Source organism: Bemisia tabaci, chromosome 5, assembly GCF_918797505.1.
Source record: "Bemisia tabaci chromosome 5, PGI_BMITA_v3".
NCBI lineage: Eukaryota > Metazoa > Arthropoda > Insecta > Hemiptera > Aleyrodidae > Bemisia > Bemisia tabaci.
In genome coordinates this window covers 46,918,141-46,935,919 of record NC_092797.1, presented here as the reverse complement: position 1 = coordinate 46,935,919, position 17,779 = coordinate 46,918,141, and the positions used below count along the sequence as shown (strand labels likewise).

General features: G+C 43.6%; 1 protein-coding gene across 1 annotated transcript in view; it reads right to left on the bottom strand.

Moving 5' to 3' along the window:
• The window catches only part of LOC109031843 (uncharacterized), a 381,329-nt gene that overhangs the window by 159,114 nt on the left and 204,436 nt on the right, over positions 1-17,779 (bottom strand). The window contains exons 3-4 of the mRNA XM_072300833.1: positions 11,636-11,743; positions 4,713-4,748 (exon numbers count right to left, since the gene is read on the bottom strand). Of these exons, the coding sequence (XP_072156934.1) occupies positions 4,713-4,748; positions 11,636-11,743 (144 nt within the window). The remainder of the gene's footprint in view (positions 1-4,712; positions 4,749-11,635; positions 11,744-17,779) is intronic.

Here is a 17,779-nt window from a genome sequence, read left to right as displayed (position 1 = left end):
TCGCCGGATTTAAGAGTCTTGAACTCTTGTTTCAAGCGGATTTTGCATTGATTCAAGCGGATTTTGCATTGATTCAAGCGGATTTTGCATTGAAACAAGAGTCCAGACTCTTAAATCCGGCGACAAGAAACTGCACTCTTGAACCAAGAGGTTTTTTTTACCAGTGATGTATACCTAGTTAAAATCTTCATAGCCAAAATCAAACGTAAACATGTACTTTATTTTGTTCTCGGATAAACTACTCTAGGCACGAACTTTCGACCGAACTTTTTTCTCGGCGCATGCAAGCATCCAGAGCTGAAAAGAAGAAGACCCTCCATCGGGTCGGGGCCGCGTCAAAGTCGAGTTCCGATGATTTAATAAAACGCGAGACAAAAGAAAAGGGGGGATCGATAATAAGTACGGGAGAACAAACTGCGACTATAAATAAAACACAAAGCGGTGCGATAAATTGGTGGGTAGGTAGTTGTTAAACTAAAGTACTACATAAAGGTATCCGAGCGGAGTCGGGAGAAAAAGGGGGGAGGGGGGCGATAAACGCGGGAGAAAAATGCGGAAAACCAGAGACAAGCATCGGGTAATGCAGTTTTACCGGCAGCGCAAATCTCCATTATTCGTGGGCGGAGGGGGAAGGGGAGCGATTCTCTTCCGCGCAAAACATTAGGCATCCGTCCCTCCTACGAATACATTGTTACATTATTCGTGAATTCTGCGCCATTTAACAAATCTTTACGACTGCACACTCTTGAAAAAAAAAAAAAAGTTTTTTTCGCTCCTCTGCCTTTACCGCTCCAGACTTTTCCAGAGTTGCCGCGATCGGCCGGTCGCCGAAAGCTGCCAGGGTTGCCGGTAGACAAAAGTCAAAAATTCCCTGATCGAGTGAGTTCCTCAAATCGTCGTTTCCTTCACGAAAGGACGTAACTCCATTTCAATGTTGCCAAATTTCCCTTCGAAAATTGCATTTTTACGAGGAAAATCTGAGACATATCTTACTGGAAATTTCACTGACTTTCGCTCTAATCTCATGTAAAAGTCAGAAAAATTTTGGACCAAAATTCCCCTGGTAGATGCCTGCAAAAAATCGAAGTGTTTGAGTCAATGTTGCAACCTTGGAATGAAGTTACGTTCCTTCATACGGGAAACAACAAAATGTACCGGAGGCGAAGTAGGGCATAAAATATCGACCAACAGTGTTACTTAGACTCTTAATCCGTAGTTATATTAGCTCTCTGATTGGTTTCATCAGCTCAAGTTTCAGCTCCTCGTTTCAAACAATATTTCCTCAATTTCAGCGAAGCGTATTGTCGCGTCATATTTGGATTAAAGGAAAAACTACTATTTCTTCTGGAACTACTATCTGTATAAAGATACTAATGGGCACGTATCGTTGCTCCTATGACGTAAGGGCGTAACTCAATTTCTACATAAACCCTGTTCTCTATATAACTCTTTGCTTTCCCCGGCACAGGTGAAAATAGAGATACGACTTATTTCAGAGGAGCGAAGGTATATTTTCCTTAAAATAATTTAAAAACAGCAGTTCCTTATTGAAAAATGAAGTCCGTTTAACAGGCAATTTTTTCTCAGTGGAGAAATAAGCAAATACCGGTATCGGCAACGCGGAGTGGAAAAAATAAATAAAGCTGGTTACACAAAACGGTTTAGAATAAAATCCCGACCCTGCATTTCCTCCGGCTGGGAGTCACGGTTCATTTCACCGCTGTTGGGAAAACAGAGGGATCGCGAGTGCGGAGTGGCGGGGGAAATGGGGAAAATAATAAAAAAGTGCCGTTGATAACCCATAAACACAAATAGCTTTATCTCCTCGGCCAGCTTCGTGGTTGCCCGGCAAAAGGCGAAGATGCCTTAATCCCCCCCTTCAGCGTTGGCCGTTCGCTCCCGTACTGCCGTGCTAAGGAAAAACGCCGTATGAACATTCGAGAGTTGCCAAATTTCTCTAGATAAAACATGAATTTTTGAGGAAAGTTATGAAAGTTATTTCCTTGAAATTTTCAGATATTTTAGATTAAATCGCAAACGAAATTGTCTGACAAATTTGAAGAAAAATATTCAAAAATTTTCCCAGTGGATTCGGTTTTTATTGAAGGAAATATGGCAACGTTTGAAGGCTCATACGGCGTTTTTCCTTAGCACGGCAGCGTAGAAGTCGTGGGGTCGATCTCTGCGGAAATGCAACGAAATTCGTATCACACTTCTTCTGTGGAATTTCCGCTCACGCCAGCAAAATCTCCATTTTACAAGTGAACGGGAATTTGCAAAAACGAGGAGGCGACTGAGCTCAAATATTACCATTTTCCGACTTTTCTTTTAAAAAGAGAGGGAAAGAGAGAGAGAAAAACTTGCCACTAATTTTGGCGAAATCCCCTCATAATTGGAGTACATTTTGGAATTAAGAAATACAATTTCTGGCTCCGTTTAGAAACAACATATCTGCCGTATGACTCCACATGCAGATGGGTGTTTTTATGTGCAAGTCAAAAATTTAGTTTCTTATTGCAAAATGCAGATCAACGGGGACTATGTTTTGCAGTCGGGAACTGCTATTTCAGAATAATTTTTGAATCACCATAAGTGTCATTAGTTTTCAGTACAGATAGGTGTTTCGACAGATGTCAGAATGTGTCGTCGTCTAGGTTTTCTTAACGTGTAAAATTTCAGTAAGCATAGTAAAGTCTAATCGTAACTTTTACCATAGCGAGGGTTTAAAATTACACTCCAACATACAGGAAATCAGGAGGAAAAGAGATACGTCACATCAGGTGCTGTCCAGAATAAGCAAGCTTCCGATTCTTGAAAACGCGTTTTAAGACGAATTTCAGCATGATTTTTTTACTGTAAATCGCTGGGTAAAGCTTTTCATCGCGACAATCACAGACCTTAACCTCAATCCTTTGATCATGCAAAATTATAAAAGCTTGCACAGATTGGACAACGCCTCTTGTGACTCACCACCTTCTTTCCTTGAACTCTCAACATAAAATTTTAATTCAGGTTTCCTTGGCGTGCAGAATCCCACTTGAGGTTCAAAATCGATCACCCCTCCGCCGCCAGTTTTAAAAAGCGGGAAAGATTGCTATTGATTATTCAAAACGTTTACCTTGTTACGTTGTAAGTTTCCCCCGTTTTCCGCTCAAGAGCCCTTCGGAACATCTAATTAATTTATTTTATGCAAATTCGAGGGCGGAATGATAAGTATTTTTCTTCGCTCCGGGAGAAGAAAGGGTTGAAAGCTTCGGCGAAGAAAGAGCGGAGCGGGTGGGGGGGGGGGGGAGCCGGATCTTGAAGTGCACTTAGCATATTTATTATTTGCGAACTTTAAATTTTCATTTTTCATTTAACTGTAAACGCTCTGATCCTTCGCCGTGAGCACTCCCCGTTCTGCGCCGAATGAAAAGCGTGCTTTCAGAGCTAATTCTCCTCTTCAGATTCGCGAGGATTCTGTTCGTTTGTTGCCTTGAATGCCGGTCGATTCTTGTCTTTCTGCCACTTATTTTTTCCCGTCTCTCTTCGTTTCCTTGAGCTAAGCCCCCCCCCCCCCCCCCCTCATTTCTTACTCAAACTCTTTTTAAACAAATCTTATGTCTCTGTTGTATTTCTTGTCTCGTTGAAAAATAGACAGGCTCTCGGCAATTACATGCTACATTATGAGAGAAAACTTCTGCCGTGGGAACGAAACTTTCTCGAGTTTCATATCGATAGAGCTTTTCGTTTGGTCGCATGCACCTACGTCGCAAAGTTTTATTTTTTAAGCGAATTTTTGGATTAAGCAGGCTGAAATGGACGTATTTCTGCCAAACGGAACTATGTGCATTAAGACATGAGCCCTGAAACCCATTGGAATAAGTGCATAACAGGGCTCACGTCATAATGCACGTAGTTTCGTTTTATAGAAATGCGTTCGAATGACATGTCCGGCCAGATGAACCGAATCTTTCATTGGTCGAACCAAGAATTCGGTGAGACAAACCTTGCAATTTGCTCGATATTCATCCCTGAACGTTCGGTTCCATCCATGACCGTGGTATTTTCTTCTACTAGCGTTTATTTCAACCCTGAACACACCAAGTGATCATAAATACGGTTTATCAAATCGAGCTTAAACTTTCAAAATAAGCTGTTCTGTTTGAAGTGAGGGACCCTTCAAGACATTTTTGTGACGAATTTTTATCGGTTTTTCCACTGGAGCACGGGCTATTCTCGCAACATAGCAACACTGAGCTTCGCCCATTGGAACACATGTAAAGCGATCGAAATACTTCAAAATAGGCTATTTCATCTGGAATCGATTATTCACAACGGAGGAAAACAGTGCCGCTATCTTTCGAGATTGCAATCGCAACGGCGTAAAAATGCAAATTCTCAGACGGAACCAGACAACACTGTTCGAAACACCGATGTCAAATGCCATCGAAAAAATCCGAACCAACACTGGCTCGGAGAGAAAATCAGTGGCGTGGCGTGACTTGCGATATATCGATTGTTATGTCATTTAAACCTATGGAAAAGGATCGATAAACAGGGTGTTCGCAGCGAACACCTTAATAAATCGATTCTTTACCGCAGGTTTAAATGGCATAACAATCGATATATCGCGAGTCACGCCACGCCACTGGAGAAAATCCAATAAAGACGAGCGATTTAGCATCGGGAGTCAGGAGCGAGGCATGCGAGAAACAAGGAGTGCAACTTACGATATATCCTTTGCCGGAACTGCAGCGACTGCTCGCCTGTGAACATAAAATCAGACAACGTGAGTATCGCCGATGTCTTCGATAGAGCGAGTAATCGATTGTCAAATCGATAGATAGCACAGCGAAAGATAGGAGTTATCGATCGATATCATGTATCGATATCGTTACCATTCAATAAGGATTCAAGATCCGAGTGGCAGACTGCGTGGTCTCACGCGCCGGGCGGGAATCTCGGAAAGAAATCGTTGTAACGTCCGACACGTTCCAAAGGTCCGGTGCATGAACATGCGCACTGGATAAAAAAAAAAAAGCCGAGTAGTGGGCAAGTGGGCTCTGGACTGACTGGTTACGAATGCTTTCAGGGGGATCTGGTGGTCAGTGGTATTCCTGACTGCGATGACCACACTCGGTTAAAAATTCCGCAGAGTATTTTACTACGGAGCCTATTTGAGGGGCTTGGAGGAAAGGCGTGTAAGTGTAGCTTTTGAAAAAATTGAGATATTAATGATTTCAAGCAAAAATGGACCGCGTTAAGCAGAAAGGAACCAAGCCACTTTCGCTGGGCAATTTAATTTATTACATGAAAACGGTGAGGCGGATTCGTTTGAAAATTTCAGTGAATTTTCTGCATGTTACGGGGCAGATCCCATAAAATTTTCAAAAAAATTCGCACAAATGTTCTCTTATAGAAAATTGAATACCTCAGTTAAATGTGGCAACAGCCGATGTGGCTTGATTCCTTTCTGTTAAACGCGGTCCAAATAGTCCTAATGCATAATCTATAAAAAATTCGTTCCCAAATTCAAATTCTTTGGCATCAAAAAGTCAGTTTGAACTTTCTTTCCGCCGTAAGGGTCCGTGTAATCTCGAAACTTCAAATAGGTATTTCTCGAAGTAGCAAAAACTGCACTTGTATGCGTTGTCCCACAAGCCCCTCATTTCATCTGCTTAGATCCTTTATTATTCCAACCTTTTCGGGACAAAACGAAAAAAAAAAAAAAAAAAACATACGAGCAAAAGAAAGGAGGGGGGAGAAGGCTTTGTGATGGTTGAATTGAACCGAACCAGTCAAAAATACGTCACAGATAAAAAAAAACCTCGAATTTTTCGTAAATATCTCAATCTCTACAATATACCATCCCTTACTCCGAGGACATCTTGCACGGTCATCATTAAGTCATAAAGTTTTTTACATTCACTGGGGAAAAAAACACATTGTATCTAGATTCCAGGCTCTTGAAAACATCGACAAGAAAAAGGACTCTTGATTCAATCAGATTTAAGCTTAAATCAGCTTAAATAAGCTTAGTTAAGAGGCTGGGTTCTTGATTTAAGCTTAAATCTGATTGAATCAAGAGTACTTTTTCTTGTCGATGTTTTTAAGAGTCTGGACTCTAGATCCAATGTGCTTTTTTTCCAGTGTTTAAACTCCATAATTCAATTCATCATCATTCAACAAAACCTCATCTCCGCGCAGAGTGCAGGTGCGATGCGAAGCACCAGGTCGCGGATCCGCGCTCAACCCTCAGAACACGAGCGCGAATCACGACGCGAGGGAGGGGAGGGGGGCGACACGCGCGACGACGGGGGGGGGGGGGCGGGGGGTATTTACACGGAACCCCAACAAAAACGACCCGAGGCATCGGAAGGTGCGGCGGGAGCGAACAAAGGGCCGCAGACAATCGGGGAGTCTTAAATAAGCCTGTAATTGATCAATAACTACTGATCTCCTTGTTTCCCCGGCCTCATCCCTTCGTCGCCGCCGCCACTCGACGCACCCTCGCCTCGCATCGCGCGCGGTTCATTTCGCTCCGCCCCCCCCCCCCCCCCCCGCGGAAATCCCCGCGAACGAAAGTTTGTCGTCGACTTGCCGACTTCACAACTCGTTGTTGCTCAGCTCCGCCTCCGGGAGAGTGACGAGTCTCGTTTCGACGCCTTCGTCGCCCCTCTCAAGTAACAACGTATCTTAATTTCCACGTGAGCCCTGTTTTCCGTACGAATGCATGCTTTCTGGGGTTCATGCGGAAATCGAGTTACGCCCTTACGTCAGAAAGCGACTAATTCATCTCGGGTTCCGAACGACGGTGCCGGCTTTTGGCATGTAGAAATCGTCGCCACTCTGACGTAAGGGCGTAGGTATCTTAATTTCCAAGTGACCCCCAATTTACGTATGAATCCGTGCTTTCTGGGGCTCATGCAAAAATCGAATTATGCTAGAGGAACTACGAAAAGAAAAAGGAAGATTGAGAGACATAACATTCGCGACCGATTTGCACGTCATTTTCACGTGTTACGTCACTAAGTGCAGCTTCGATCGCGAATGTCTCATCTTCCGAATCAGAAGACTGAGCGAGGCTCCTTGTCAGTCGGTCATCGCGCCTTCCATTTTCCAAATGCAACACGGACATCCATCGAGCACGAATAGTTGTATCTCTGCGCCGTTATCAACGCGTGTCCTTTCCCTCGATCTATTTCCATGTTATGATGGTTGAATTTGAATGTTTATGGTGGTGCTTTACGAAATACGTGAGAAACCCAGGTAAAGAAAGGAGAGATACAATCGGGCCTCGTTTTGAAACTTTTCTCCCGACTCTGAGCGACACCTCATTGTTAGGATGGAGCGAAGTATTGGAGGTTCACGCCTGGCGCCATCGCGCCTTCAATTTTGAAGATGCAACACGGACAAGGGTCAAAAGATTGATCACATGAGCCTCTGAGTTCCTCATGAGTTTGCATTAGCCGAGGAGCATAGAGAAAAAAAAGGAGGTGTTTGCATCTTGAGGATTTGTACCCACCTACGTCATCAATGTAAACAAGACGCTCGTTGAGGGTTATGTTGACGCTGTAAAAACGGACCATAATGTCCGATTTTTTTACTTAAATCAACTCTTTATTTAATTTCAAGCACTTTTTATAGAATGACTTTTTCCCTTAAATTACACCATTTCCAAGAAAATCGACAGGATAAAAACGTCGCTGTACCCAATGACGTCATCAAAGCTATAGATTCTCTATGAAAAATTCCAAGATGCCCGAAATGCAAACACCTCCTTTTTTTTCTCTATGGCCGAGGAGGACCGCCGGTATAGGACACTGCACTGCGATTCTCCAAACCGATCTTTTTCTCTTACAATCAGTGCCTGAGATTACACTCCAGTGGACATAATTCACCCATTATTGGTAGGCGGATACGGTTCCTTTTGGTATGTTTGAAAATTAAGCTTTTCGATTCTCGACTTTCGATCCAGACTCGAGGCGACACGGCAGCGCTGCCTGGCGGGAGAACTTGTCACTCGTCATAGGGAGTTATTCCCGGAGCGTGAAATCCGCGTTCTTCCACCCGGCCCCCACCCCTCTGGCAAATACCTCTTACAACGCAGTTAAGCGGCGTCGCGTCGTGTTGAGTTAATCAAACAAGACAAATTAATTTTGCGCCTCCTCGAAGTAAACGGGCCCCCACCCGTTCGGAGCTCAGGCGTTTCCAGAGGGGACAGCTCGGCTGGGAGGATGCGACGAGAACTCGGAAGGGAGGAGCGCTCGGAAATTGCGAGGCTGTGGGTTAATCGCGGAGCGAGGAGGGTGTGATTTGTGTGTTCCGTAAGTATTCACGCTCTGTAGTGATTTCTCCAATATTGGAAGTGTAAAATATACCCTTTGTTAGAGGGAGTTTGGAAAACAAAATCAGGGCTAAAATTCTTAAGGTAAAAAAATAAAAATAAAATGAATTGGATTTCAGAAAGACATTGCATTAACTTGAACAAGTGATGAAAATACGGTGCGGTGCATTAAATATTGTTCACGTGTTCTGACGTCTGACTTGAATTGTACAGCAGGGCGCAGAACGACGTTGTCTATGATTAAATAAAGTCATGACTTTTCCTAAATTTTGCAAGGTTTTCAGCACGAAATTGTCTGACGTTTCCATGACATCTCCAGGATTTTGAATAAGAATTGCTTTTTGTGAATCCTAGCGCAAACTTTATGCTCCCAAGATGTCAAAGCGAAACCGACCAAAGTTTTGACAAAATCGGAGATTCAATGTTTGGTTACATGCTGCAATTTTCACGGCTGAGTGCGATTTTCTGCCTTATCCGAGGTTTCCTTGAAATTTCAAGAACTCGTTACTGAAAATGGGGCGCATCAAAAATCTAATAGAACTCCCTGAAATTTTGAAAATTAAGCTCACATTGAAGCGCTTGAGATGAGGTTTGTTCACTGGAGGGTCTACAGTCGTTTCAACTTTAGAAGCAGCTGGGTGCTCGATAAAAGTATTCCTCCACGAAAGGAAAAGTGAATAAAAAACCGAAAAAACGAAGCAAAAAAGGAGCGAAATAAAATAAAAAAACCAGAAAGAAAACATCCTCGCGTAAGGTTCGGAAAATGCTAAAAAGGCGGCCCGAAAAAAAACAAGGACCCGCAGATTAAATTCCGCGCCGTATCGGGCACCAGACGTCGTGCCGTCGTTATGATTAACCCCCCTCGGGCCGTTACGTCTTTCGGAGCTCGTTTTTTGCCCCGTTTATTGCCGCAGTCTGTCCCTCGGAACATCCCTTTTATGGGGGGAATCTCCCCTCTATCGGACCCCGCGCGAGCCAATCACTTTTCGTCGCGCCTCTGACGTAAGGGCGTATCTCGATTTCCACTTGAGCCCTGTTCTCCATATAAATCCATGCTTTCTGGGGCTCATGTGCAAATCGAGATACGCCCTTAGGTCAAAGGAGCGATGTTTTATCATCTCGAGACCCCGAGCGGGATCTCTTAAGAGCGCTGCGAGGGCTGCGGGGAAGATTTTATTCCGGAGACATAAGCCGTCGAAAATTGTTCGCAGCCCGAGGGGGAGAGGGGGGGGGTGTCTTTTACTGCCGAGTTGAGGAAAAACGACGTATGTACGATGGGACGCTGCCAAATGTCTCTTCGTATGATAGAAATGAAGCATGTAGGATCAGACGGGCAAGAAGTCGTTTGTCTTGTGAACTTTTTTCACGACTTTTATGAAACCGCGATAAACTTAAAGTTTTTTTACCCTGGAGGACTTTCTGGGCTAAAATTTAAATAGTAGCGCAGGACCAGTGTGATTAGACGTACAAATTTCAAGAAGTCAAAGTTGATATTACTCTCGGAATTTCTTGAATGGAAAAATGGATTTGTGCCTTTTCGATACTCTCTTTTTACATCTCATGAATCCCAGTTGACTTCGTGCTCTTTCGATCCTAACGCTTCAATGGTGAAATTTGAGAAAATTCTTTTCAAGGACAATATTGACGTGAACGGTAAAAAATATCGATCGTCAGCCAAGTACATTCAACGATTTTATTTTCCTGAGTTTAGTCCGGTATTTTCAAAATCTTGAGGGGTAAGTTTCCCACTAACCTCCCAAAATGTAATCCAAGTTCTTTTTACTCAACTGAAGATATTATTCAGTGCTGCTATCATCTCAGTTTCATCCAAAACATGACTAGTGCCCTTTTTGGTCTTGAATGCTTCAAATTTTCGAGAGAACGTGGCAATTTTTTCTTTACACACTGCCGAGAATGTCAGTCCCAATTTATCCACCAAGTCAAAAATTTCAAGGGAAAATATCCATAGCTTTATGAAAAAAAAATCTGACTAGATTATGACTAAAATTTCTGATTTTAAGAAAAAATGTATTATTTGGGAGAAATTTGGCAACATTTGGTGCTCATATGGAGTTCTTTAGTGCGGCAGTTTACGGCGGAGTTACGTACGCGGGGAAGGTTAATAAAGAGACTACAGTGTGCTCGCCAGTGAGTGTAATACCGTCTCTTAAGCGTTACCAAGGACGGGCCGGGGGGGGGGGGCGTTCTTTTCTGGGGGTGTTTTCATCGGCACTCAATTTTTATCTGCAACCGACAGTGCGTCCGATGCGCTGGAAAAGGGCGTCGTTTTCGAAATCTGTAACCGACGACGCTCGCAGAATAATACGCCGAATCGGTTATCTGGTCCGCCCCCGCTTCCCTCTGACTGTTACCCAGCTTGTTTTCTATTACTCTTCGCCTGTGCTGAATTTTATCACATTTTTGACCGGATTTATTGATATTTATGTACCTCTTTAAATGGACAAACAATTCTTCGAAGTGCAGTGTGCCCTCTGCGAGCAGATACACGGTTGATTCAACGCACGCTCTTAAGAATGCGAATTTCTCGATCGGAAGTTGAATTAGTGTTACTTTGAAATAAAATTAATAAAAAAAATGTTTTTGACAATCTGCAACATCGCCAGCTGAGATACGTGATTTCAGTTTTTTACGATCAATATCTTTTCTTATTTAAACGCTGCATCATGCGCAAAAAGCGTGATACAACTATATCAACTCCCAAGTGGTTAATATTGCATAGCGATGAAATTGAAGGCGAAATCACATTTGCGCCCACGTTTTCATCGATTTGGACTCTTACAGTTGCATTACATGAATTCTGGGCTGTGAAGTTGTGAAGGCTCTTTACTTTTTTCAGTAATTTGGTTTGATTCATGGACTTTGTATCCGGAATATATTTATACTCCAGAGCTTTTTCCATCCTCTATCCATATTCGATCATAATTTTACGAAAATAATTGTTATTCTCAAGCTACTACTGAATACCCGATAAATGAGAAAGATATTTGCTCAATCTTAGTAAAACTTGATCAAGTTTTGAATTTTCACTCTTCATTTTTTGAAAACGACTCCGTTCGATTTCAAGTCATTAATTTATTTATCCATTAATTTGCTTTTTATCAGCGAACTTTGGCATCACCGTGCGTAGCTGTCCCTTCAATCGATTCGAATCCGCGATATTGACACGAAGGCGCTAAACGACAGGACGCGCGGTGAGCCAGGATGAGCCGGGATCAGCGGGATAATCCACCCTTGCGGGGGGCGGGGGGCTGTGGGGAGAGGGACGGAGGGATCTGGGGTACTTACGTCGCTGAGCCGGTCGTGGGAGCTGCATCGAGTGTCCCTGAGCCGCTCGCGCCCGCTCTCGTCGCTCGTCCCTGGTCCGTCGCCGATCCCCAGGTGATTGTTGACGATCTGAAACAAGTGAGGAAAAACTGGTTAGAAAAACGCAGAGATAAAGTACACACGTGGTTGAGTGCGAAGTGTTTTCATGAAGAGAGTTGAGATGTGTGGAATCCGTTTCTGATTGGCTCCAGCATTCTCGGCTTGGAAAATTCGTAGTTTCACCCAAGAAAAGTGTAACTACATTTCAATGTTGCCAAATTTATCCTCGCAGACTGCATTTTTATCAAGAAATTTTTGGGCATCCCTAACTGAAAATTTCACTGATTTTTCTTCTGATCCCATGAAAAAATTGGACAAATTTTTGACAAAAATTGCACGGGTATATTCTTGTAAAAAAATGAATGGTTTGAGTCAATTTTGCAACCTTGGAATGAAGTTATGTGCCCTCGTCCCAGAGACGACGAACGCAGTTACGAGGATCACAAGAGCACACGGAATAAGAGATAAGATGCAAAAAGGCGTTCGGGAATGAGTTGATCAAATATTACGAGAAAATTTCCAACAGGGTTACCGAAATTTCTTCGTTTTTCAGTGCTCTGATTTTCCCGAACTAAAACTTCATTTTGGATTTTCCTATAATATTTTCCTGTTCTTTGAAAGAAAAAATTCCTGATTTTTGCGCGAATATATTGAATTTTTTTTTTAATTTAAAAAATCAGCAATTGAATCAAATGTTCGAAAAATGCTTAAATCATAGAATTTCCTAATCAATGACTGATTTTCCTTTAAAATTTCCTGATTTGGTCGACTCGGACGTAAGGGCGTACCTTAATTTCTAAATGAGCCTTGTTTAACCTAATTATTTACCCATGCTTCCTGAGGCTCATAAGGAAATCGAGATACGCCCTTACTTCAGAGGAGCGACGATTTGTCCTGATGTCATCCTGCCTGGCATTTCCCGGTTTTTATGGATGGTAGACACCCTTTAATTATGAGAAAATATCAACAGGAAAATTTCCCGTTTCCTAAATCACAGAGCTTCTCTCGGGGGTTGAGCTTGCGCCGCTTGGCGGCCAAGGAAGAAGACCCCCCAGGTTTTCATAATAAACGCTAAGACGATAGAAAGACGGAGCCGGGAATGTAATTCCAGGGGTTCTTTCCCCGAGAGCCCTTTCGGCGAGCTAAACGAGCGGGTAAAAATTGCAGTCGAAGTGAAGCTGAAGCGTTCGGCAGGAATTGGCCGGGACCGGCGGCACTGGCGTCGGCGGCGCCTCGCCTCGTTGAAATTACTTCAACTCCTGTTGCAGTTTAGTCGAGCCCGCGGGCGAATCTCGTCGCAACTCCTCATTAATTACTGCTCACCGTCTCGAGCCCCCCCCCCCCGCTCCCCCCTCCTGGGGGCCCTCATTGTTTTTAGTGCCCCCTCCCGGGTATCGGCGGCGCTTCTATACCGGGTTGGAGTGGCTTTGCGTGAGCTCTCGGCTTTAATAGGCGAGTCCGGATGCCAGATCGGTCCGTGTTTCAGCAACGATTGTTTTCGTTTGGATTCTAAAATTGATTTGCTTAAACTTTAAAACTCTAAAAGTATTGATTTCTTTGAGATTTTAAAGTATTTTTTAATTATTAACTTTTCTTGGCGCCTAAAAGCTCTAAAAAATTTAAATCGTTGGTTATATTCAATTTTCCACCATTGGCGTAGCTGAATGGCTCATTCATTAAAATCAAAATTTCAATTATTTTTCATTTTCATCGAAAGTGCATGTACTTAATAGTCGAATTTTTTAAAATAAACGTCTTCTCCGCCGGATATTGTGCCATATGCTTCCATGTTCATTTTACATCAATTCATTGCACGTTCATAACGGCGCAGAGATACAACTATTCGTGGTTGATGGATGTCTGTGTTGCGTCTACAAAACTGAAGGCGCGATGGCGCGAGACGTAAACTTGCTCTGTGCTGGCAATGAGGTGTCGCACGAATTCGGGAGGAAAGTTAAAAAAAGAGGCCCGCATACGTCTCTCCTATCTTCAGCTGTGTTGCTTACGCAGCGCGTGAAGCACAACTACCGATGAGACAAACAGAACATGGAAACAGGGCAAGGGAAAGGATGCGCGTTGATGACGGCGCAGAGATACAACTATTCGTGGTTGATGGATGTCTGTGTTGCGTCTACAAAACTGAAGGCGCGATGGCGCGAGACGTAAACTTGCTCTGTGCTGGCAATGAGGTGTCGCACGAATTCGGGAGGAAAGTTAAAAAAAGAGGCCCGCATACGTCTCTCCTATCTTCAGCTGTGTTGCTTACGCAGCGCGTGAAGCACAACTACCGATGAGACAAACAGAACATGGAAACAGGGCAAGGGAAAGGATGCGCGTTGATGACGGCGCAGAGATACAACTATTCGTACTTGATGGATGTCCGTGTTGCGTCTAAAAAATTGAAGGCGCCATGGCGCGAGGCGTGAACTTGCAATGATCCGCTTTGTGGTTTCTATCGCTCGGATTCGGGAGAGAAGTTAAGAAATGGGGTCCGATTAAGTCTCTCCTATCTTTAGCTATGTTGACACTCGATTTTCATCTCTTTTTTCAATTTGACGTCTGATTTTTTTAGGATGTATTTGCAGACCTATGTCTAAAGCTCATAAGAACCAGCCCCACACAAACCACGGATCACGTGTTTTTAACAAGCCTTGGGTCCATTTGACCCACCTTGGCATCTAACAATACGGGTTAAAAAGTCATTTCTGTGGAACGAAACAATAGCATTCTGCGCGCTCCGGAATCGTATTGCGATGTCAATTTCAACAGGTAACAACTTTAACAAACGAAAGCCCAATAAAGCTGTTGAGTAAAGGGGAGAGGGGGAGACACTTTATAATTTAAAAAAAAGTTAACGAATAAATACTCAAATAAAAAAAAAAAAACCTAAAATGCACACCTGGACACGAGTATGAAGAAAAAGAAGAAAAAAGGGGGGTACCCATTTTTGAGAGTAATCCGACTTGAGAGGGGGGAGCGAGAGGGCACGGTGCACGCGGAGGGGGGGGGGGGAGCGAGTGCAGAATCATAATCGCGTCGGAGGGGCTTGCGGGGCCGATTCGCCTGCTTCCTATCTAATTACGTGGTTTCACTGGGTCATGAATTATTCATGCGGTATAATTCGAGCTCGCGAGTGCTTCGCCGGGCTGCAACCCCCCCCCCCCCCCTCCCGCCCACCTCGGGGTCGTTTTTAACGCCGATTAATGCCGGGATAAATTCAGTTAGCCCCCGACACTTGTTTTCGGTCATGACTCGATGATCGCGCCCCTTGCCCCCTTAGCGTCGACGCCTCGGTCGGATTCGACCCCCGCATTTCGGCGAAAGGTAAACGCATAGTGATGAAGCGAATGACCTATTGAATTCCTGTATATAAAGACTACGGATCGCGGTAGGGAGGTATATTTTCAGACGCCATCTTTGCTTTCTCAACGATGCGCGATGGAAAATTTGCGGGTGTCTAAAATTTTTGGAATTTTATGTGTAAAAAGAAACTACCGAGTGAACTGAGCATTAGAATACCGATGGTTTCTAGTATGAGCAATTATTAGAGGAGATACGACCAAATTACCTAATCTGCTAAAATACACACGTTGAAATGGGGGATGCCACCTGGTGACGTCACATGGTGTTCTCACTTTTAAATAATTTCTTCTAAAATATCCAACATCGGGAAAATCTCATGAAAAATACCGATAACGCAGCTCATTGAGCACTCTCAGGTGCAGCGATATATTTTTCGTGCTAACTATCCACTAAATGGGAACTAAAAATACGCAAATTCGAAATGGTTTTTAATGGTTCAATATCGTTCAAACACAAATCCAGGAAAATTCCGATGGACTATGGTCACACAAAAATGCAATGATGCAATAATTGGACTGCATTTTGCAATTTGGAACGATAAATTCTAGCCCGGTTTAGAAACAACGTATGTGCCATTAGTTTCTCCGTGCACATAAGTGTTTTTCCAGAAGAGCCAGAATTTATAGTTCCAAATTGCAAAATGCAGTCCAATTAAAACTTACGAAACAAGAGCATTCCGAAGAATGAATTCTTACAGGTCTTATCCGTGATAAAACACTTCGTCCGCAAAAAATTGTAAAAATCTAGGACGGACTTACGTCGTTTTTGCTCGTAACGGCGCGGGCCCGCGACGGACCGCTCAGCAAGAACGCATCATTAAACACACAATGCAATTCTAGCGTCCATCGCAACCGAACGAGCGCGATTATCCCGCGGATAATGACTACCCCAGCGAGGACCGACGCCGGCGCGGAGAGGCCGTAATCATCGAACAAAGGGGAAATAATCTAAATTTTACGACGGGACGAGGCAAAGCCTTTTTATTGCGCCGTTACGACTCCCCGGGCCCCGGTCGCCGCCCCGCCGCCAAAAACCCCAATATCCAACCGCGCCGCGTAAAAAACAACTTATCAGCCCCCAAACGTTGCCAAATCCCCTCCCATAGAATTAAAATTTTCATGGCCACTCGTTAACATTTCCCTTCTAATTTTCTACAGAATTTTGTACGCAATTCAATCTAAAGTATCTAAAAAATTCGAGGAAAAATATTCACAAAATGTAGGGAAAAATCGATGTTTTATCGGAGGAGATTTGGCAACGTCTGAAAGTAGATACGGGATTAGGAAGACTGACGTCACCGCCGGGCGCGAAGCACGCTGGATCCGACATCCGGGCCTGAGGACCGGCGAAGTTACTTTCGCATCACACTAAATTTTATCGCTAACCGCCCCCACTCCGTTCCCGGCGCGCTCTTACAGTTTTATGTTAACACATACTGTTACAACTAAATATTATGTCTTTTAATAAATTGATTCCTTTTTATTGCTCTTAAATGCAGGTCCGCGGGGCGGGGAGGGGCGACTACCGACTCCCGCGAACGCCCCCCCCCCCCCCCCCCCCCCGGTAAAGCCGGGAGCTCGCTGTGTGGCAGTAAAACGATCGTTTGTCAGGAGTATGAAAGCTCGTTCCCTCGCTCGCTCGCGCACGGGGACGAATGTGACAAAACATTGTAACAGCTTTTACCGCGCGGAAGATCGGGATCACAATATTTCGCCCGCCCCCCCCCCTCCCGGTGATACTGTTAGCGCCCTCGCTTTTCCGCTCGCGAGCGGTTTTATCTCGCTCCGTTGAGCGGGTTCCAATTTTGAGGATGGGCGAGGGGTGGGGTAAGGTAAACTGCCGCGCTAAGGAAAAACGACGCAACGGCATTCGAACGAAGCCAGATTTCTCTTGGGAAAGAGTGAATTTTCTAGAAAATGTACGAATCACTTTTGCTTGAAATTGTCGGTGATTTGTTTAACAATTTAACTTCGTAGCCCTCAGAGTTACATGGGAAGAATATTTGGATTGCATTTTGCAAGAAGGAACCACTAGCATTGCAATGATGCTAAGATTGTGCAACTTCATATTTTGCAATAAAATTGCGGAAATCGTGAAAAACTATGAAATTTAGATGGTAATTTTTGTCTTAAATTTCCAGTTTTTAGCGAGTAAAATAGAAACTATGAATGGATAATCGGGTTTTTCCTCCAAGACGAAAGAAGTTGCACAATCTTAGCAACATTGCAATGCTAGTGGTGCCTTTTTGCAAAATGCAATCCATTTAAGACTTATCTTAAAAGTGACTATTTCATCTGGAGCAATCTGGCAACATTTCAATATACATACGACGTTTTTTCCTAAGCATGGTGGTGTATTAGAAAGGAGTAAGTTCGCAATTCCCCACCGTGTATTATTTAATAGGGTTTTTCTTTTTCATGCGATGCAAACACACACATACATTTCGTATTAAGAAACCAGTATTTCTTGCTCGTTTTAGAAACAACATACGCGTCATTAGATTTCGTATGCAGATAAAAGGTATTCCGGGTCAGTCAGGCATGGTGTTTCTCAGTCTAAAATATAGTCCAATTGATTCGACTCCTTTCTTGCTATTGTGAATTATTGGCCAAATATCAAGGCATTTTGTCAAATATGTGAACATTCTGTCAAATGTCTAAGCATTTAGTCAAGCGCAATGCCTCAGCACAGCAGTTGGTCAAA